Below are 24,029 nucleotides of genomic sequence, written 5' to 3'. Positions count from 1 at the left end.
TGTGGGTCTCTGTGACATTTTCTGGCTTCAGACAGTCTGCTTCTAGTTTGTGTTTGGCATTAAAGTGCTAAAGGAAGCTCATAGTAGCTGGGATGGATGGGCATTGCCTGCTTACCCTGCATGCAATTTTAAGCTACAGCAGAAGCCATTTTGGTCAAAAATCATTAATTCTTTACAACAAAAAAAGTAACTGATGATGTGTGTTGGAGATGGCCACTCATGCAGTCTACAGGTAGTTTAAGGCACCTTTCCAAGCTTTCTCAGTTGTGGTTTCTCTTTTTGTCATTACTCTTCACTCTGCCATACTGATCTCATACAGGATTTGCCACTAAGTGGGTTTATTATGTCATTATTGAAAAAAATTTGATGCTGCACATGGTTCACTTAGTTTCATTGCCTTGATTTAATTTTGGGCAAATTGCACAATTGTGCAGTTGCAAATAGTTGGAAAACTCTGGTGTCTAACTTACATTCCAGTCTGAATTATCCAAGACCTGAGTTTTTGTAAAGCAGCGGTGTTATACCTTTATCTCTTGGAATAATTCTGGGGGGATTTCTGTTTTTCCATAAACTCAAAACATGTCAGCCCACATTGCTCAGTAATAGCTTTCAAAATTGAAATCAGTCAGTCAATACTGCTAAAAGATTCTGCTCCATAATTTTTATGTGAAGTGTCTGTTTTATAATTTGACATAACTTGACATAGGCTTGAAAACAGTTTTGTTTATTATAGATCTACTAAAACAATATAGTAGTAGTAAAGTAAATAATCTATCAAGCTGTTTGGATATGAATATTACACATGTGGGTATATGTGGAAAAGGAAAACCATGAAAATGTCAAGATTTTACTCTATTTAACTTGAGAATTATTATTTTGTAACATGGATTAGGGTTATTAGACATTTATTGCCTGCACTTTAAAAATGTGTGGACAGTTTTCTTTTTTAAAGTTTAGAAAAAATGGAAAGGGGATAAGGGCAAGTCAGGGAAAAAAACATCCCAAAAGCTAATGGTTTTTAAAAAGTTGCATGATATTGAAAATGGGAACATGGAACTGAAATGCCATCCCACTCTTAAGTATAATAAAATAATACATTTTATTTAATATGTTCTGGAAAGAGTAAATACAAATTATAAATATTAATATCAGTGGCAAAGACCCCAGGCATCTTTTGGCATATATTGGCTTAAACTCACCTGGGCAGCAACAGGGACAACTGAACAGGGAATGTCAATGTTTAAAAGCAGCACAATTAGGTTTTTTTAATAGCTGGCTGTTTTCTCCTCTTGTTCACAGTACAAATATACTTATTTTTAGGGGCTTTAGAGAATATTTAGATTATGTGATTATGTATCTCCTTTAATACTTTCTGAAAGTATTCAGATCTTGTAGAATTCAAGATCACTTTAATCTTTCTTCTTTCAAGCATGAAATTGCCATCCCTTATCAGGATTAGTCACTCATTTCAAGAACTCAGTCATCCCAGAGCACATCCTTTATACAAAAATATTGAAGTAACATTTGTCAGCTTTTAAATGGAGGCTTTTTTGAAAAGTCTGTTGAGTTCTTGAATAAAACTAAAATTTTCTGAATGGACATGGATTATTGTGGACTTCTAATAGGATGATTATTTTCACAAGCCTGAAGAAATGTTCTTTTGCTGTGTAAGATCCTAATCCATGTAACTTCCCTGCCATCTGTTTTTGAAATTATGTGAACTGCACTGTGTGTTCAGATCCATAGTCATACACCATAAGTGCTTGCATACTGAGGCATCCATAGAAATGTAGATTACTGTGTCTACCTGGATTTAGCAAAAAAGAAAGCTTTACTTTTTATGTTTCTTCCAATGGACTTGAAACAGCTATTTGTGAATCAAATATTTTCATAATCGAGACACAGATTCTTGCATTAGAACATGTAGATGCCAGTTGTGATGTTTGAAAACTGAGATATGCCTGCATGAAAAGTGGGTAAGGGAAATCACTGGATAGTTTGTTTTTCTTCACAGAAAGTGACTTCAATTCTGCGATAACTCAGAAAGCAGCTGAATGGACCTTTATGAAACATGTGAACTAAGTCACTTCTAAGTGGAGACAGCTGGGGTCTATTTAATATCCTGTGTAAAATGGCAGAGGTCAGCTTCCTGGAATAACTTAGGAGTTTTATTTCAGTATCCTACTGCTTCAGGGACGTGGGGTGGTGGAAAGGCTCTCAAGCTGAAGTGCACCATAAGGAAAAGCTCCAGGGCTGGATCTTTCCTACCTCTGCATTTGCTGTTGCAAGACTGGGAAACGTCTTGTGGGCTGCAGTATCTACACATCTCAATGCAAATGTCTTTTGTGTGAGTGCTTATTAATGCAGTCAGCTAGTCTCAGTTTTTTCTTCCAATCTTATATTGTGATTTAGGCTTTAGGATATTAATTGAAAATTATTGAGAAGTCATTGAGAATCTCTGAGACTTTGGATAACAAGTGATTCCCAAATGTACTGATTACCCTAAATACATAGATTATTTTGTAATTTGGGACATTTGTTCCTAAATCACTTAACTTATCTTGACAGTTTTATGATTTTTTTTTCTTCATTAAATTGATGGAGCGACATCTTTACTGTCTATATCCACATCTTTACTCCCTGTATCTATTCAATTTAATTAGTCCTTGAGTTTAGATTCTTATTTCTTGCCTCTTTCTCTTCCATTGTGTGTTGCACATGTCAGTGAAAAAAAATTGTCTTGAAGGCTAGAATCGCTGGTAACTGTTCACTCACACAAAAGTTCAGAAGTTACATGATATAGCAATTGATAAAATTTGTAGTTCAGTGACACCATAATTAAATAGCTGTGGTGAGGTGAACCTGAAGATTCACATAAAAAATTTGTTTTTTCTGATGATGTCCAGTATAATTACATACTTTTAATATTTATGACAATTTGTTTTTTTCCTTGACTGCTTTTTAAAGTTGAAGATGAAGAGAAGCACTAAAGTAGAACTAAGAGAAGTAAGTGTTTCTGTTGGTTGGGAAAAAGGTGAAGGTTAGGAAAAAAAAGTAGTGTGTCACTGGAATAGGCAGGCTAACCACAGAAGAGGCTTTCTTAGACTGTGGTGGTTCTGTGGGGGCTCTGTGGTGTGCACCATTGCCTGTTTAGTTAACTCTACAAAGGCTTAAGACCATCAACTGTGGTATTTTTGTGCTGTTTCTCAAAACAGGTAAGTTGTGGAGTTTAGGGATGGAATATAGAAAATACTGAGGAGCTACTCATTCAGCCCTCATTGTCTCTTGACTCATTCTTGAAATTAAAATAATTACATTAATAAAACAATTCACATATGGCTTAGAAACGGTTAGAACAATTTCTGTCTCAGCCAGTATTTATACTCTGAAGTGAGAAAGGTGGTTCTTGGTGTAGGGAATAGTGTAAGAGCAGGACAGACCTGAAGCGATAATTCCGGGCAAGTTAAGGCTCTCACTGACTTCTCTATGATCTTAAGTAGTCCATGATCACTGCTTTGTCAGTCCTTGCAGCATTTGCAAGCAGATGGGAGCCAGCCCTGCCTCGCTCCCAGGCAGATGCCTCCCAGCTCACTGATGCTGGGAGCTGGACCGAGCCACGCTGGCCATGGGCTCTGCTGTGCCCAGCCCTCCCTCAGCTCAGCCCAGACCCACACTGTCTGCCTGGGCATCACAGAGCACACCCTGCTTTGCTGGCACCAGCTGGCTACACGGGCCTTGTTTGCATTTGCCTTCATGTAAAAATGTTTTTTAGCACTCCAGGAACCAGACCTTGTTTTGCGAGATTTATTACAGTTTGCTCATTTCTTTCAGAAATGTGAAAGATGATGTATGCAAAACAATCAAAAAGCAGTTTTGCCATGTATTTACATCTGACGTAAACTGTAATTTACAAAATGCTGAATTTACTTCAAAACTACCCATACATTAAAATTTAAACCTTCATCTCATGCTGCTGAAAGACACCACAAAAGAAATAGTTGCCTTTGCCCTGTAGTAATAAAACAGTCGAATAAAATTTATTACCAGCTCAAAATGCTACTAACACCTCATTTTCATTGCCAAACTCTTCAAATAATCTTTAATTTGTTTTCTTTTACATATGTGTGCAAGAGTTTAAAGGAAATACTTAAAGAGCTGTGTAGTCCATAGAATAGTGCACTCCATGTGCGTTAATCTTTAAATGGTTTCCTCACTGTGCCATGTAAATGGGCTAGAAAGGGAGGAAATGTGTATCAGACATCTACCTTAAGAGCTGGAGGATGACAGCACCTGAGTCTTACAAAAATAGATATTTTTGGTTTACTTTACATGTGCTATGAATTAATTAAAAAAGACAGCTTCATAGAAGAATTGACAAGGCAGACAGGGAGCTTGCATGGCCACATTTGAATGGTCACAAATGGGAAAAAGATCACAATGGTGTCCAACTCTTAAAACACTTGCAAGATGTAGTTCAGATGAAATGTGTAAGGAATTTGTGTGCTAATGGAAAAAGGATCCCTTTTTATGTATCGAGTGTTAAGGAGCAATTGCCCCAAGCTAAATTTATCAAGCCAGAAGAATCTTGTAAATTTCTGTTGAAGATTTATTAGTCCCATTTGTTTCTGTTCTTCAGAACATGAATATTAAACTTAATCCTGCAAGTTTGTCACAGGTGAAAGTTCCTTTCAGATTAAAGGAAATTCTGGACCTGTGCCAAGGCCAGTTAAATAAATGTACCAACTTCATGAGGCCTAGGTAAAGGGTCTTGTATGTTGAGCTGTTTAAGATTGATGCTAGTCTTTGAGGGTTGAGTGAATAGGGCAGAGGTGGTTTTAGTGGTTTTCTTTTGTTTTGTTATGACTTGTCTCCCATTTTGTTTTAACTTCTACATGGAAGAAATATTTTAAAATAACTTCGGGAATGAACTGAACAGAATCTGCATTCCCACCAAGTAAAAATGATCGGTTACATTCTTTCTGGGGAATAATAATATCTTCTAAATTCAGTTAAATTAAAGCATCTTTTCTAAGTTAGTCATCAGGCATCTTCCATAGCAAGCAGGGAGAACAGTACCCTCCCCACAGTGATTCAGTCAACTTTCTACTTTCTCCTGAATAAATGAGGACCTACATGACCCATTCAAACTAACCCCCAGTTTCTGAGTAGCTCCATCACAGGAGTTGTATCTTTTCCATGGAAGCTGAGAGGAGAACCCATTGCTTCACAGGCTGTGCAGGGCTGTGGTGTGGGTGGATGGCGTTTGACCTGTCTGATGATGGCTAGCCAAAGACTGGTATGTTCAATGAAGTTGATAGTTTTCTTACAAGCCGTAAATCTGCCTTCTGCTGAATTTAAGTACTTTGTAGTCCCATAGTTTTGATATTTCAGTTCTAGCATAAATATCCTCTTACACTTCACTTTTTCGCATAAAGTTATCTGTTGCTCTGCCACTCAGTTTTTTTTGCTACATCTGCAACTTAAAAAGAAGGGGGCAATGTTTTTGTGTGTAGATCAGGTTTCCTCACAAAACCTCGCCAGATCTGTTTGTTTTTCTTACCCATGTGAGCAATTGCCTTTGTATTTTGATTTTTGGAAATCAACTGAGTGCTGTTTACTTTTGGGTAGATGGGATGTTATTTGTAGCATGTGAAGTAGTGGTGACAGGACACAGTACAGTGCCACTGGAAGGTTGCTTGAGTTCACTGTGCTCCCTTCCAGGTTTTGCTGAAGTGAATGAGTAATTCCCTTTGTCTGAAGTTCATGGTGCTGCTGGCATCATGGCACACAGGAGTATTACTGGGAATACATCTGGCATCAAAGCCTGATGGAAGTCACTCTCCTTTCCACGTGTATACCAAAAGCACTCTGAACTGCATTTCTGGTTTTATGTGATACAACCTCATGCAGGACAAATTTGTGGAAAGCAACACACAGAGAATAAGACACCTTTTGAATTTTCACTTGACTTAATCCTGAATGTGGCAGCTGCATTCCCCACTTAACCACTTGTGTTGAAAGTGGACAGGTATGTCTGATCCATTTCAGGAAATTTTAAGCAGTTCTAGTGAATCCATAAACAGGTTCTTTCAACAGATGCAGACATTTTTTAAAAGTTCTTTTCATTCAGTTTCAATATCTGGTGTTAAATTGCTGTTTCCATTTTTAAGATAACAATAACTATTCACATCTATTGCTGTATTCTAGTGTCCCAGGTTAAGACTGGGAAAACAACAGTTCACAGTTTCAGAATTTAAGGACAAAAAAATACTGTGAAAAATGCCTTAGAATACATCATCACCATAGTTTTCAGAGATGAGTGCCCATATTCACAAATTTAGTACTAAAGAGTAACAAAAAACTTAGGGAGCAGAGATTGTGGTACAGATAAGGATGCCTAAGTGCAGAAGGGGACCATGCATGTTGGGCCGCAAGTTGTGGAGTTCTCACTGCATAGGTAAAAATCTGATAGGGGTTGAAATGGCATACAGGGGGTTACTTTTTTCTATCCAGGTGATGACTGGCTGAGTATAAGAAAGAGGAAAGATGCCTGGCAGATAAGGCAGATGAAGCTTTAGGTGATGTGTATACTTAAAAATCACCCAGGTGCTTTGCATGCTGCAGGTTAAGTGCAGCATAAGTTGGTTGGTAGCTCAGGGCTGGTGGATCATGCAAGGTCAAGACCTATGACAGGTTTACTCTGCACACTGGTACTCTGGCTTCAGAAATGCATTCTTCTACTGACAGGCCTAAAAAATTTAACACAATACCACTCAAAGCTTGTGTTGTCATGTTGACTGACCATGCTGTCATAGCAATAAACAGATTGGTAGAATTTGCACCCTGTTTCCCAGTGATGTTGGTTTCATTCTCTTACCAAGGATTTCCTTTTTATAATGTCATTTAGAGAGACAATAACTTTTCATTTAAGAAATGATACATAATATTAAACCCAAATATAAACAAATGGGCATGAGAGTGAACCATGCACTGTTTTACTGTGGTTTACTCCTTTGCTAATTGCTTTCTGTTTAATACATGGACGTATAGTGTTTTACGTTAAAAGGTCTATATAGAATCTCTTAGTAATAGTATTCCCTGAATACATTAGAGCCACACAATCCAAGTAATTTAATATAATTAATTTTGTTTTCTTATTAACATCTCTTTTTATTTACATATATGTAAGTACATATATGTACTTACATACATACATACATATATGCTGTTTATTTACGTTGTGCATGTATAGTATTGCCAACTTCAGCCAATTTAGCCTTTTGTTTTTCTTAAGGCTTTTTTTTCTTCTGTTTTGTGCTCTTTTGCTTTAGCAATAGAATTCATGGTATTGTTAAACTGTGGAAGCTTTCCCCTTCTAAAAGTCATCTCTTGATCCTTCTTTGAGAAAGACAAATTGTTTTGTCCCAACTCTATCTGTGAAAAATAGAAATGTATTTTCTTACAAGGCTTTAATGTGTCAGTGTCTCACAGTTAATTACAAGAATACTTCATGCCAGTAACAGAACCACAGCAAAATATTTTGCATCTATTGCTCTGTCTCCCCTGCTCTTCACCATCACATCATGGCTTTGGACTCCTTTCAAGAGGTGCCACTACTGGTCCATCCTGGGAAGTGGCAGCAGCATCATCAGCTCTCCCGTGTATTGGCAGCCCTTAGCAAGCCCCCTTAGCTTGCTTTTTCAGTGGCTGACAGCTAGGCCCTTCAGATTTACTTTCAGGCTGCTTCTTCTCAGGTTGCTTGTGTACCTGAGGGCTTCGCCTGTGCTGGGTGGTTAACTAGGGCTCAAGCAGCACGTGAGTTTTCAGTGCATCCACCATCGTCCAGAATTGTGGCCATGGAGTAACCTGGAGGTCTTTCAGGAACAGCAGCCCCTGGATTGATGATAAGCGTCAAAACGGAGGACCTCCTCTGTCACCTTCTACAGTAGCTGCTCTGTTATTCTTAGGTTCTCCTATGAATCTACAAGAAGCAAAAGTTTGTACTCAAATTTGCATTGGAATTATATACAATTTTTTAAAAAGTGAATTTAACTGCTGTAATATTGCAAGCTTTTAAAAAACTATATGAGATTGTACAGAGTGTCGAACAGTACTTTGAATTTGACTTTTTGCAATGAATATTTTTTTGTTAAGGGTTATTATTTCCTTTGTTATTTTTGATATGTTAGCACGATTAAATCTCATGTGTACATAGATTAGATTATTAAGCCACTGAAGAATGAATGATAATTTATACTGTTGTGAAATATAAATTTTGAAGATGAGTTGTTTTCACTTAAACCTAGAAGAGAGATGTTCTACTTAGATCTAGATCCTGTAGGTCTGGCGCAAGAATGAATTCAAAATATGAACTGAAATGTGGAGTCTGTAACAAGCAGTTTGGGAGCTACAGTAAAGACTGAATTTTGTTTTATCTCATCTTACACTATGTACAGCTGGAAGTCCAGAATAACAACTGGGCTCATTTCATTTGGATTAAACAAAATCAATATTCAGGCATAAGTTTTACTTACATGTTGAGCAAATTAGGGAATCTAAAAGGGAATACAGCTATTCCCTAAGGAAAATATTATAAAGAAAATCTAAAAAACAACAGATGCAAACACATTGCCAGTGAATGGGAGCATCTTTAGTTTGTACTCTGAACTGGAAGCTTTTGGAAGCTTGCTGGAAGCTCACAGCACTGTATAGCGGCAGTGTACATGACTTGGAAAGGCAGTGTACATTTACTTGTTGAAGGATCACATGAGAGCACTATGAATAGGTCAGACAGCTATTGCTGATCCTAAACAATCTGTCAACGACTGTCTTCATAACAGGCCATGTTATTTTTCTGATCCGGGGCTGACTTGGCGTGTCCCTGGCCTGCCCTGGGACAGAGTGTTTGGTAGGGCAGCACACAGGCTGTGTTCAGGCACCACCCAGCTGGGATTTTCCCTCCGTATTGTCAAGGGCTCCGTGTGTGGCCAGTTTGGATAAAATCAGTTGCACTGAGATTGTTCGTGGACTCGTGAGGAATTAAGCATTTTAAACACTGGTGAACTCTTGGATAAGTCCTGAAGAGGAGTTCTGCAAGGCAGGATGTAGTTTGAATTACGGAGTCCTACGAGATCCTTTTCTGGTTCTTGTCGGTTAAAGATAATCTCCCTCTGGGAAGAAGGTAAAACGGAAATGACAGTGTGAGGGCTGAAAGAGATAGTGTGCTGCTATAAACAAAGAAAGGTGCAGAGAACATCTTGTCAGGCCTGTTTTTCCTTGAAGTAAAACTCTTTTAACAACTGCATGTTTTAGTGGTTTTGGGTGGCACAGTGAGAAAATGTCCTTAGCCTTTTCATCTTTTGGGCACAAATCTTGGTTTTTGTTGAAAATGAAAACTGATTTTGGTGGTTTCATCGGAGCAGACATTTGTCTGCATCACAAAACCATTCAGTCTGGCACCAGAGCTCGTCATTGCTTGAGTGGGGCCCAGTGCAGGAGAGCAGGGGTGTTGCAGGTCAGGGCTGCAGTCGGGACTGAGCGTTGAACGCTTGCCCAGTCAGCCCATTCTGTCGGACTTTAGCCAGTGCTATTTACTTCGCTTTCACGAGCATCTATTTCTCTCTGTCACTTTCTCTGTCTCTCTTCCTCACGCACACTTAAAGAACAAAAACCTCTTTTATACAGCTTAGCATTTTAAATAATTTTTCCAAGTCAGAAAGGGAGAGAGACTGGAAAAAATTACAGCACAAACCTCAGCTTGCAGATGAACGATTGCCTTGTCATCCTAATGTCCCCCTTCCTTTCCTTAAACCTCACTGGTGAGTGGGCTGTGAGCAGCAGTGTTGGCTGAGCTCTGCTGGAGTGGGTGTCCAGAACAGGATTTTCTGCTGCTTTTCTTTCATTCTACAGTTGCTTCTCTGTGGTAGCTCTTTCTGCTCTGTGCACAGCAGATAATAAATGAGTGACTTCAGAATTGAAAGCATCTATCTACAGAACATTTACTTGTCCTAGATAAATTAATTGATTTTACCTGATGTTAAATCTACCTTTACTACTGTTTGCCTGAAAGAGATTTCTCCTGGAGACAAAAGGTGATCCTGCTACTCTTCCCTGGAGGGATAGCAAAGCAGGAGAAATGTTCACAAACTCCAAGAACTCAGTAGGAAGTAGAGAATAAGGATTTAAGACATAAAGTTGCCGTGAACACTGTAGACATACCCAAGATTATTTAATCAAGCTTGGCTCTGGGCACCTGACTTGTGGCTGGATGGAGCTGACTCTGGGCTTGCTGGCTGTGCTGCAGGCAGTGTGTGCCCTCATGCTGTGGGTTTCCAGTACTGAGGTGGTTCTGTTGGTGCAGTCAGAGTCCTTGTTATGTTGCAGTCTGCTGTGGAGCCATACCTTAAGCGCTGATGCACATCGGCGCAGCTGCAGCTGGAGTTAAAAGGACATTGTGAAGCTCTTGAAGACCCCACGTGCCTCTGAAAATGGAACTTAGGTCTTGCATTACTGTGTGGTTCTACAGATGTTATATCAGGGAAAATGCCATTTAAATACTTTGAATTTAGTGGCCTCTTCCTCTGCATGTGCACTTTTTTCCCATCTAAAAGTGTTTTACTAAAGCTCCTGTGAGCAAGAAAACTCTTCATTTGAAATACCAGCATTCAGAGGCCTGGAGAAGTGGGTGATTGCTGATTAAAATGAGACAAAGCAGTATGTCCTGAACAGAGGGAAAGAACTCTGTCATATGTTTCAGAGTGGGAAACTCTATTTCCTGTTTTGCTGCGTTGGGCTTGGTTCTCCTAATGCACATGTTCCAGTTCAGTTGCCCAGCTATTGTCTTCTTCATCCAAAAGATGACCCCTTTGTTCCAATACATTGGGTATTTGTGATTCCAAGTAGAGACTAGTTTCTGTCAGCAGCCTTTTTTTTGCATCAAAATCAAGAAAGGAAAAGGTAGCTAATATTAAAAGTAAGGGTCAAACTGTTTTTTTTTAAGGAGTACCTGGTTTATAAGGTTGAGATGTACAAAGGGCTTGCTGCTGAGTGACTTCTTGAGAGCACAGGAGTCTGAGGCTGCTGCTGAAATTTGGACTAAAAGGACGACCAACTGTTGTTCTTCAACACTTCTAGGTATGAGAGGCAGAAATTTTCTGTGCTTATGAACTTCCAGGATTAACCTAAGCCAAAGGCAGTAAAAGCAGAAGTTGTTCAGGTCCTCCTCCCCTTATTTGTCCATAAACCTCAGTCATGGCTTGTGATAGTCTTGGTATCCCAATCTTGTGGTGTTTACATAAACACTGTCAATACATAAGTTCTGTGCTGGTTTTCTGTCATGCAGATAAATAGCTTTCAGAGTTAGGTTGAGGCCACCAAACTCTTTTCATCTGTGTATTTGCTCAGACTTGAGAAATCTTAAAACTGTAGCATATTATTATGCCACTGTTTACATAACCACAGTCTTCTAAAGCATTTCTCCTACATATAAATCAAAGGCTCCAATTCTCTTGCTCTGTTATGCATAAGCTAGGAAGTAACTCTTTTGAGGAAGACACTGTTCCAAAGAAAATTAAAGTAAATCCATGTTATTAGAAATCTTTAGGAGGCGAGGACTGGTTTTGTTCAGTGCTCTGAGTGACCATACAGGGGTACATATGTATTCATGTTGGCTTAGTCCTACTGCAGAAATATAACAGTAAGCCCTTGATGCATTGGCAGCAGCTATCTAATTCGTGGTCTTCCTTTTGACTATGATCCAGTTAATTTTCCAAATGTACCTACTCATCTGTTTGACAGTAGCCAAGAGAAATTATGTCCTACATTTTTTTCAAGTCTTACAGTCAGATCTGTCTTTCAGTATTTCTTGCAGGTGTCATGGGCTGATCTCCATCGCTGTTATCTCAGTTTGAACTGGAAAAAATGTTTATGCTACTTGAAAGTGGGAAACTTCATAGCAATTCTCAGATCATCTCAAAAGCAAATCTAGTAACATTTAGGGACTTTCTGGGATCAGTTGCAACCTACCACTCAGTAGATGCAATAGTTTTCAAAGTAATAACTGTCTTTCTTTTAAAAGCATTTAGGTGTTCATATTGTAAAATGAAAGTGAGCTGAGGTTGCATTTGTCAGATTTTTGTGTTGTAAGAAGCTGACTTCAAGGAGCATCATCTGGTTTTCTGCATGCAAAAAATCCCAAAATATTTTTGTAGAAAGGCGGGTATTCTGCTGGATTATAGGAAGATCCACTAGGCACTAAACACATAAAACAGAGACAGGGATTTGTAGCTGATAAGCTCCTGCTTTAGTACAATTAACTTGAAAAAAATGTGTGCATTAAAACCCAGGTTCTCTGTTAGTGTCTCTTCAACAGTGTTCCAGTTCAGATGGACACACTGGGTGGTGTATGACTCCCAGCCAAACATCTTGTTAAATACTTGCAGGATTTCCCATAGCGGATCTTGCTTTAATCAAATAATTCAAACGTTTCTCTTGTAAGTACAATAGAAGGGCAGGGCTTGTGTTTACAAAGTATTCAGTATGGAAATCCTGTATTAATTGAGGTACATTTACTTCACTTGGGACAGTGTCCACATAGTAACTCTTTAAATAAAAGACCTTTTGCTCTTGCCCATTCCAGAGAGGCAGTCATGTGCCATGTTAATGTGTCACATACAGAAAATCATGAGGAAATGGCTTCAGAGATGTGCAATGTAGGCAGCAGAGATGTTCCTAATTAACAAAGACAATTTTATGGATGATATTCTCACAGTGAATGTAAGAGACTATAATTTATATAAAGTAGTTTTATCCCTGTGGAAACTACTAAATAAAGAGGCTGTGTCTTTCTCAATCTATTTCAAGAATGATTAGCAGGAGCAATGCCAGATGTTGGTTTTTTTTTGTAATATCATGAGTTAATATAACTTGTGGTTTAAATTATTATCTTTCTAAGGTAGCAGCTATATTTTCTGTGAGTAAACACAATGTATTTGTACCCGACCCAGTGCAGAATCTGAAGCTTTTATGATTAACAGTAAAGCATTTAGAGTTTCACATAAAAAGTATGTGGAAAGGAAAGATAATATGAATACTCACTGATAATATTATTACTCAGTAAAAGGTAACCAGAATTGTGCTTCTCTGAGTTCCTTATTTTGCTGTGCCAGAAAATGCCAGAATCAAAATAACCTACATACAGAAGAATTAACAGAGTCAACATTTTCCTCCTCAGTCAGTTGGAAATTACATGTTGCTTCTAAGTTTAATACAGTGAAATCTTTTTTCCTTTTTTACTTTAATTGCAATTCTGCTATAGTTGAAAATATGGGGGTTTTGCCAGTGTATTAAATACCTGGCAAAAGGGGTGTTCTAGAACATTTTAGGTGAATGTAGGTCAACACAAAGGAATCATACAGTTGGAAATATTTTCCAGTGTTTATGTTCAGATGTTGAGACCTGTCTGGCTCCTCTCTATTTGCATGTGTTGGGGTTATAGGCAGTCTGGCTACATTCCACATTGATTTATATAAATATATTGCAGATTATTAACCTCCAGCCAAATACCAGTAAATTTCATTTTTCAGGAAGGTTTGTGACTTTTTACAGAACTTGTTTACCATGTACAGGACATGTACATCCTGTTGAGGGAATCTTAGAGAACGTTATCTGTCATTACGAGAAATGTGCCAACGCATTTTCTCTTACGGTCACTGTGTTACTTATAATAATTAATGTTTGTTTGTTCAGATTATGATTACAGATTAAGTACAGATTAGTCTTCAAGCAGAGGTAGGGTGACACTCTTAGTATCATATTCTGGAACTCTGGTTCCTAATTTATTACTCACTGAAAAGCATCCTTCACCTAAAATGAATGTGCATGTATACATTTTCAAAATATGGTGGCTAATAAACATTTTTGCAATGTCAGACTAATGATTTTTTAGGAAATGCTGTCAAATGAGAGCACAGCCTTACAATGGTAAATGCCAAGTGAAAAACACTGCTCTCTTAAACCCGAATTACATTCTTCTCAAGTGGTTATGCCAATTCTAGTCTTTCCTTCTCTTGGGAAATACATTGAGATTTAAGGTAAGAAGTAAAATCTCAGTCCAAGATCTCACATACATCTTGTCTGTTTGTCAGATGTCCTCTGGGAAAAGAAGGGACTCCCAAGGCTTTGTGTGTGATCAGTTGTTTTCAAATCCTGCGTATAAAGCCTTTAGTCCTTGAACAAACAACAAAAATACTACTTGATAACATTACCACAAGTCCTGCACTTCTAAATTTTAATAAAGTAATTCTAAGAAGGAATATGAAAGATAAAAGTAATACACCAGCATCACTGATATGATGTTTGAAAATTGAGCCATAGTATCAACACTAGTTTATGCTGTTATCAATGAGAGATTCTTCAGTTTAACTGTCTAGACCTTTTTCTTAGTAACTTCATTCATTTTTTAAAACTACTGTCACCTACTAAAAGTAGTGATGGATTTTTCTGCCTCACCTCAGAGAGAAATGTGATCAGATCATGTAATATAAATGAATAAGCACATGAGTAGAGTATGTGAGCCAGGAAGAAATGTCCTTCTGGCTGTTTAGATGGTTTCCTATTAGGATTTTGTAGAAGTGGGACTTGAGGAAGGATAGTGAAAATCACTGGTATGAATATAGGTGTGAAGCACAGAATGATGAGCAGATATTTTTGAAAAAGGTAGAACAGTGATTAAAGCTGGCATGGTAGATGGAGAGGATGAGAGAAATCCTACTTTAAACCAAAAAACAATAGAAAGTAATCAGATAGGAATGTGGTATTATGAAGAGCTTTGTAGATTAGTTCGGTGTTGTGCAACAAGGTGAAATGATAAAGAAGTTGCAGTAAAAGAATGACCAAAAGTGATGAAAGAAGTAGTGACATCGTGTGCACAAAGCTTTTTTTCAAATAGTATGCTGATTCTGGAGGTATTCCTTCTTTTCCATTCTGTATACTGTAAGAAATTTAAATGGACATGCTTGAGATGCAAGTTACATCTGTACTGGTTCCTGTATACTTACCTCTTCTGTTCTTTTCCTCTTTTCAGATTGTTTGATGTGTGCACCGTGTCACGAACAGACAGAGAGACCAAGTTAACATTAGTGTTTGAACATGTGGATCAAGACTTGACTACTTACTTGGATAAAGTTCCAGAGCCTGGAGTGCCTACTGAAACTATAAAGGTATTTAAGGAGAAAGATTTTAGGAGACAGTATTTCAGAGATAAATCAGACAAACTGTGTTGTGATCCCTAGGATTTTGTTGCATCAAAATTGAGTAGTGGCCAGCTTGGGACATGAACTGCAGCACAAAGTAACAGATATAATCTCTTTGTGAAAAATGCTGCACTTGTGATTTTATTCCTCTTTCAGAGTTCTAAATTTACTGAATCTCTACTGTTGTTCCAAATATAGCATTCAAGCGCAGGAAGGAGAAGGACCTGTTGGAGCAGGTGTAGAGCAGGGTCCCCAAGCTGATTAGAGGAATGGAGCACTTATCTTATGAGGAAAGGCTGAGAGAATTGGGATTGTTCAGCCTGAAAAAGAGAAGGCTTAGAGGTGATTTGATTGCAGTACCTGAAGGGAGCCTACAAGAAATATGGAGACTATTTACAGGAGCATGTAGTGACAGGAAAAGGGGGAGTGGTTTAAAACTGAAAGAGTATGTTTAGATTAGATATTAGGGAAGAATTCTTTACTGTGAGGGTGGTGAGGCGCAGGAACAAGTTGCCCAGGGAAGTCATGGCTGCCCCACCCCTGGTAGTGTTCAGGGACAGGTTGGATGGAGCTCTGAGCTACCTGGTCTAGTGAAAGGTCTGCCTTTGCATGGCAGTGGGATTTTTAAGGTGTTTCCCAATAGCAGTAATGCCATTCTGTGATTCCACGATTCTGGGAAATCATTAAGAACGACCTTTGCTTCCAGCTGCAGGCAGATGATTCTGTTATTGTTTCGGCAGAGACTACTTGAACCTTCCCTTAAAGGTGAAGTGCTGGATATTGCTAGAATGGATAAAATAAATCCTGTACTCCTTAGCCCTTTTCCTTTGCCTTTTATTTCCCCAAGAGAGTACTTTTGCTTTATGTCCTTCTTGCCAGGAGAGTTTGTGTACATTCTGAGAGCAAGAAAGGTTCATTGTGTGCCTGTGGTGTGCTCTGCAGAGGACATGGGCTGAAGGGTGGGGAGAGTCATGATCAGATGTCACAGAAGCTGGGAAGGCTCTCAGTAACTGGGAGGACAATAATGAAGTTTTGTTGTCATGTTATCTCATATTCTGCATCTGTAAGGGAGGACCCCTACCTAGGGTAGGATGTGCCTGCATTATTGTTATTAAAATGCATATACCAACTCTGCTTTTCTGAGAATTTCACAGCAAAGTGCCACGTTGATCATAGATTGGGGTGTTTTACAAAAGGTTTGTACCTGGGAAGAGAAGCAGAGGGATTGATGTTGTGACATTTTAACATTTCTTTTGATTATTTTTTTTCATTTTTGTGAGGAGAAATAATTTATGCTTTCAGACATGCATTATCCATTATCTTTCACTTGTACTTTCTGGAAGTATGTTGTATCATCTTAGTCTGGCAAAAGTTCCCAGGGAGGAAAAGAAAACATGAAAACTGTTGAAAATTTAGTTATTTTAATAGCTCTTTTAACAGCTTCAGACTTAGGAGGTGTGTGATCTTTCAGTATAAAATTAGAACTAAACTGAATAAAGATCTATTCACGGTGTCAAAGTCACATATGTATAATACCAGTCAGTTCCAGCAACCATGTTTTTAACCAAACGTAATGGATTAAATAAAATTTTTGAAAAATGGATACAGCTTTGATTCAGTCAGAAGAAGACTGGAATGTACCTATTATATTGTAAGACTATTTTATTGTAATGCTGTTAAGGTTCTATTTTCCTCTTAGGACTTTGAAGCTACTTACATAAACTCTATTTCAACTGAACTAACATTGTGAAAATAAGATGCAAGGTGACTGGCATATTATTTAACTAAATATATTGAAATTGATGCGATCTGAAAGACCAAGCCTCTGAAATCTCAGTTTGAAGTATCTTTTGATCTATGTTTCATTTAAAGGAAATACAAGACATGAGCACTGTACTGAAGTATTTATGATTTCCAAAAATTCTGTTCTGAAATTGCACTATGAGACTGTCAAATATGTATTTGGATATACATTTCATGGAGATTTAATACTGATGAAGGAAATCATTGTGCTTACATTTGAAAAGCACTATTCTGCATAAATGTTTTACTAGTTAACCCAGTTGCTATATCTGATAGTTTGGCAGAATAAAGTAGAAAAGCCACACAAAAACAAGGAGGAGCAATTTTGGTCTTTTATGTACAGTGCAAGTTCCACTGCAACTAGTGAAATTAGTGACTGTAAAATTCAGCTTGTGGTACATAATCACTTTTTAAATGGGTGAGGAAAAATGTAAAATTGCTGTTTACTTGGTCATCACTGTTGATTTCAACATTTTCACAGTAGCTGATGTGTTTTTTCTTGAATCCTGTTTGGCACAGGAAAAGAGAGAGATTCAGTTAACTTAAGTTGCACCCTGTTGCTTCATGTTTATGTCAAAATATCCAGTTTATGGAGGTACTTTTGCTGATAGTCAGGGCTGATCACATGAGGAAGGGTCTCAAGGCTTATTTTTAGTATATTTCAATACCTTTGTAATTATAAAATCTTTATGGATATTCCTGACAGAAACTGAAGCAAAACATACTTCTCCTGGCTGCAGGAAAATACTCTGATTTTGTAGCAGCTGAGCATTTAACCCAGAGAACATACATCGTTAAATGACTAATCTGACTTTTTATAGTTTGGCTTTTGAGGTTAATATGGATTTGTAATTCATTTATTTTCCAGAATTGCAGACAATTTGTGTAGAGTATTTCCCCTCACTGCCAGCACAGTACAAAACAACTGCCAGTATTGTAGGACCATCTGTTAAAGTTCTGTGTGTGTCAGCAGCACAGAAGTGCCAAATGAGCCAAGCTCTGGAATAGCTTGAAGTTGAAGGATCTAATATACCTCTTTGGCACCCTGGTGTAAAATCAACAGTTGTTAGTGGACCTTGAATGACATAAAATTACTATGAGAGAAGCATCAGCCCTAAAAGATCTTTTTAGTGTGAATTGACTACCATCATTACATAACATTTTGGGAAGGGAGGTGCAGCTTCTGCTGGTTTGGGGCATGCTGGGGTTTTTGGTTACCACCTGTCAAGAAATAAAAGTGACACTGGTACCGTTTTAAGAACTTTCTTTGTGTTTTGCAGGCAGTTGTCAGACTGTAGGAGTTCAGAGAAATGAGCCATATTGGTCATTCAAACACAGCTAGAGCTTTTGTCTTAATGCTGCTCAACATTGCCTTTCTAATGCCTAAGTCCCTGCAGTAGGAATCACCCCAGAGGGTGTTTTAGGAAGATACAGACAGGTGTCCATAACATGATAGAGGAGAGGTAGTTTTCCTGTGAGACATTGCCTGGTAGTGGGAATACACACCCGGGATCTAGAGCAGACATGCTCGCTTCCCCTTTCTGTCACCAGGAGTGTGGATGCTCTCGTCCATTTCTGTGGCTCTGGCTTCTGAGTTCTAGGTTATTCTGGACAGAGCAGTTTTAAATATTTTCTGCTGAAGCCCTTCTGTTATTATTTAATGGAGTCTACTTTGAGCTGGAGGGATGGTGAACACTACTCCAAATACTTGTGGACACAGTGTTCACTTTTGAAAGAGAACCATAGTCAGCCTTTGTAACTGCTGGATTGTAGTCACGCTCACACTTGCTGGCTTCCTCTGTCAGACCTGATTAATATATGTTCCATATGGCATGAATCAGAATCAGCAATGACAACATCTTCCTTCTTTCCTCTCTACCCATCGTCTCCTCCCTTCTTTTCTTCCTGGGATACTCTTTAGGACAGTTTATGTGGAAATGCAGGGTATGAGTTCAGCTTCCTTTGGACACAGCTGTTAGTCATGCACAAGTCTTGGGTAATATTAATGGTCTCAGCAGTTGAGCCTCCAAGAGCCTTGGCTCATTAGGAACTTTTGTTAGCTGACATAAGGGTAGTGGAAGTGGGAATGACACATATGCCACAGAACCATGGTTTTCTTTTAAATAGTTAACAGACCACTAAAGCATTTTGATGTCTTAGCCTTTGGGACTGAAGCATGTTTAAATGTGTGGTCAGATTTCATTCTGGTGCTTGTGCTGGCATGTTTTTTTTGATCCTAATTAATTTTGATATGGATATGGTTGTTTATAACACTAACTACATTTTTCATGTAGAAATCATGCATATGCAACCAAGATGGTGTTTATTGATTTAATACTGCAATTTATTTAATAATACTTAGCTTTAAATTAATCTATGCATGTAATGGCTTTGTATATAAAGCTGTACATTAAGCAGTTGCAGAATAGTTCTTTGGAGTTCTTTCCAGTCATCTTGTACTGTTAGACCAGAGTCTCTAAAAGTCGGAGGGGACAACAAACTTTTACTGGGGTTTTTTAATTTTAGTAATGAATAAAGTTAATTTTGTGAGGTAATGTCATTATAAGCAGACTTGTGGCTTCTTGCAATAGTTTTCTTACAGAAGTGTAGAATTTAGGCTGCACATGCTAAGTGGGCTGTGCATGTTTCAGTCTGACAGTCAGCACTAGAGGGAACAAAACAAAGGTTTCCAGTACAGCAGGTGCATATGTTATCTATCACAGAATGTCGCAAAAGCTGGGAATGTTTTTCTACTCAGGCCTGTGATTTGTGAATCTTCATGGTATTCCCTCCAACCTTGAACGGGGCAGCCAAATCACAGAGTGAGCAGGGTTCACTGTATATGCTTTTCTCTGGTGTGTCCTGGTTCCTTACCCAAGTGAATGGCTTCCGTGAATATTTTTTGGATATTTACTTCTTTGCATAGAAAGCTCATATACCCATCTGATTCAGGTATACAGATTCTGGTATTTAGATGCCTGAAATTTAGAAAGTACGGCAGTGAACCTAATTCTCTTTTGTGAGCTTATCAGATAGTAGCCCATAAATTGATTTTTAAAATATTTGCCTCAGTCATGGCATACATGTTATTGTTGCATCCCTCTTAGCTTATATAACATGCTGTTAAACCAGGCAGACTGGTGACATCTTTGCAAGACTCCTAGAAAATTAATATGAAGAAGCTGTTTCTCAGAAAGCAGAGCAGTGTTCACTGTTGTGAGGTAACTCACCCGTATGCCATGGTTTGTACCTACTCAGTTGGTCACGTATGAGATGTGAAGCAGATGTCACACAATCATGCAGTTCTGAAAATAAAGCAAGATATTCCAGGAAAACAGATTCACCAGTACTGAGTCTTCAGAGGGCGGCTGCATTTAACATCAAAGTTAAGTCACTAAAAAAAAGAACCTGCTTGAATTATTAAGAAAGATACTAACAGAAGAGCTGTTATTATCATTTTCCTGTCAGTACTTTTATGGTAAAGAAAGAAGCAAAACTTAGTGAGGAATTTGGAGTGTACAAATAATGGATCAGATCCCCAGCTGATACTAAAAAGTGTAAATCCATTTGCTTCAGTGAAATGGTGCCCATTTACAGCTGCTAAGGGTTTCATTTTTGTGGATTATTTTGCAACAGATTTTATTCTGAATCTGTATTATAAATTAGAGTTGCCAGTACAAATAAATAAAAAACAAAAGGGCTGAACTGATATATCATGTGAGATAAATCTTCTTTTTTCTTTCTCTGCCTTCTGTATGAAAGGGTAGCAAGAGAGAGTAGGTGTCCTGCACAAGCTCTGAAGGAGCTAAACATTAAAAAATGGATATTCTCGAGAATATCCACTCTCCAGAGTGGCTGTTCCCTGTGTTGTAAGTGGTGCATTTTCTTTCCCATCTGTGCTGCATGTAGAGGCACACCCACATCTCTGGCTGGTAGCAGGTAGCAATGTAGAAGCTGACCAAGGTGTTAGGAGGAGTCATGATTCTGTGAATAAAGAGACTGCAGCTCACAGGATGTCACTCAATATAGTCTGGTATCCTCGCAGTTACTTCTTTAGCTTGGGCCTTTTTATTGTTCATGTACAGCCACTGATTTTAATTATGGTGGTGTTAAATATCTTTGAATTCCTACCATTTCCAAATTCTAATGCAAACCTTTTCAATCTGATGATAATGTATAGTTGTTTTTTGCAGTGCTGTAGCCTAGGACTGCTAGGACGTCCATTGCTTGCAAACTGAGAGCTCATAAAAATGTGAGGCACTCCAATAATTTTAAATCACTCTGTCCTGACTAGAGTGATTTAAAATCATTGGAGCGCTTCACGTTTTTTCAGTTGTTCCAGTTTGGAAAGCCGTCAAGCAACACTGGAGCATAATGCGTGAAAGCAACCTGCCTGAAATAAAAATTTTAGTCTTTCAAAACAATGACACTAAATTAGAAATGTCACTGTGAAATGATGTCTATCAAGGGTTCTGTAAATAGACATCTCAACCTACTTTTCTTTTGTGGTCTCTACTCTCAAGGCAGCAGTGCAGTCCAGTAGGGCCCTAAGGGACACATCCTTTTTGAAGTCAGAAGGAAGCTATTGTTTTCAGTAGATGGAGGGCCAGAAATCATCTTTATTCAGAAGTCAGAGGAAATTAAGAAACTGAAGAGATTCTGAATTGTGGGCAGGGAAGGTGATTGAGCCTTAGTAGAAGGGATTTATGATCAAGTCATTGCAAAATTGCAGTATTAGAAACACTGGAAGTGAAATGTCGCCATCAGTTCATTTCATTTCTGTTAGTTCAGGAGAGCTGGACATGGGTGTGATGCATAAAAAAGTTTATGGATCCTACTGCTCTGCATTCCCTTGAGACACTCTCAGACTATTAATGACACTGGGTTTTTGCTGCTGGAGCATGAGTACAGTACCAATTGCTATGTGAAATGCTTTGGTGACACTGAAGGAAAGGGAGCGTATGGTGGGAATAATTGTCAGTCAGGTACAGGAGTGGGGCTGAGCTGCCAGGCAGCGTCTCAGAGACAGCGCCACACTGTCCTGCATCCAGCCAGTGACAGTTCCTCCAGTTGGGGACTATTTCTGAGATGCCTTCTTTTGTCTCACGGTGGTGGTGCTCAGGCACGTCTTGCTCTGCAAGCACATCCTGCCTCAGTGATCAGCACAAGTGTCACTTGTGTTTCCAGAGTCCTTCTCTTCATCAAACACGACATGCCGCATTTAAAGTAATTAAGAGAAAGCTTGAAGCTGATGGTGTACATAAAGCAGTGGCAGAAAAATACACTGAAGTGTTTGGATTTACCCATGTTCAAAATTTCCTTACAAGCCATATGCTGTTTTTGACAAGTAATTTGAAGGTTGGACTGCAGCAGATGTGAGGTAAAGAGAAGAAATTCAAAGGGCCATTCTTGATTTTTGTCAGGGCAGATAAGAATCTCTTTCTTGATAGTAGTTTCTGCACTAGGAAGGAAATCAGTCCCCTGTGCAGTAACCCCAAAATTGTACTTTATCCCAAAACAAAATTGTACTTTATCCCAATAGCACAAATTGTGACAAAGGTAGATCCTTGGGAAAACTGGGCAACATAATTTTTTTTTTACTAAACTCAGGATTCTAAGGGTTGAACTCAGCTGATCTGGGACGAAGAAGCATTGTAGCAGAATACATTCACCATCTCAGTCAACCCAAGTTAATGCAGCTCAGATTCTCTAAACTAGAATATTTACAAAGTGTCTATATTTACTCACAGCAATTTTAGAGCCATAGTGTAAAACTAAAATTCAAAAGTTGGCCATAGACAACTCATAGCTAATAAAAAACAATATAATAATCAAGTAAGATATTTTCCCATAAAACTGTTTTCTCTATTCCACCCCAAGAGAAATTTAATACTTTTGGACTAGCCGTATGCACTGGTTTTATGCCAGTGAATAGGCAGGTTATTGTATCCCACAGTAAAAATTAATTTGAAGCGTGTTACTTTAGTGGCATACTGATTTAATCAAGATATGTTTTGTTTGTTTCTTTTCCTCCACAGCAGATGTATTTAGCTTATGCCAGAAAACAAAGTTCCATACAAATGGGCAGAGATGGAATTTTTTTGTATTACATGTTTTCATATGTAGAACATAAAGTCAGCTTCAAGAATTTTCTGTTATTTATGAATACATAGGCACATAAACATATATACATGCACATGCATATATAAGTGGATTTTGCAAAAGTCCTCTAACATATTTGCAGGAAAAAATATTGCTATTTGTGAAAGGGAAACTATGATCATCACTCTACTGTCTCCAGAGTTCATTTTCTCAAAATAGGTGTGGCCCAGAAAAGGCGAGAACTGGCAACGCAGATGCTTAAAGAGTACACAGATCCATGAGGGGTAGCACCAGTTCTGCTGTGCCTGGAGAGTGGTCTGGTCTGCATTGCCTTCATGTGTGTGCACGTGAAAGCACACCACACATACATGTACACACACATACACACGTGTGTGTGTGTGTGTGTGTGTGTGTGTGTGTGTGTGTGTGTATTCATGTGCATATACATATGTGTGTGTGTGTGTGTATGTATGTATGTATGTATGTGTGTGTGTATGTATATATGTATGTGTGTGTGTGTGTGTGTGTGTATTTACAGATGTAGATGTGCTGATCCCTAGGGTCCATCCAGTAGCTCATCACCCAAGACAGCTGAGCTGTTACACTCTCAGGGAGGGAATAAAACGAGACCCAGCTGAAGCTGTGCCTGTTCCTCCTATTCAGTGTGTCAGATGAGAGACACATGGAGAGCCCCTGTCCCACCCACCCCTGTGGATGCCAGAGCAGACACGGTTCCTCCCTGCTTCCTGTCCTCAGGCCATCAGGCATGAAACTGCAGAGAAGCGCCAGCCTGGGGCATCAGCCAGCTACACTCAGCTGCTAGAGCAACCAAGGCCAAAACCTCTTGACACCCAGGGCTGCTTTCAGTGATTT

At 38.6% G+C, this 24,029-nt stretch overlaps 1 protein-coding gene across 1 annotated transcript in view; it reads left to right on the top strand.

Moving 5' to 3' along the window:
• Positions 1 to 24,029, top strand: part of CDK6 (cyclin dependent kinase 6) — a 136,298-nt gene that overhangs the window by 15,827 nt on the left and 96,442 nt on the right. Inside the window, exon 3 of the mRNA XM_058821055.1 lies at positions 15,083 to 15,218. Coding sequence (XP_058677038.1) covers positions 15,083 to 15,218 — 136 coding nt within the window. The remainder of the gene's footprint in view (positions 1 to 15,082; positions 15,219 to 24,029) is intronic.

The sequence above is a fragment of the Ammospiza caudacuta genome, chromosome 1 (genome assembly GCF_027887145.1).
Source record: "Ammospiza caudacuta isolate bAmmCau1 chromosome 1, bAmmCau1.pri, whole genome shotgun sequence".
In the NCBI taxonomy this organism is placed as follows: domain Eukaryota; kingdom Metazoa; phylum Chordata; class Aves; order Passeriformes; family Passerellidae; genus Ammospiza; species Ammospiza caudacuta.
The sequence above is the reverse complement of the archived record's forward strand: the minus strand, read 5'-3'. Positions and strand labels throughout refer to the sequence as shown.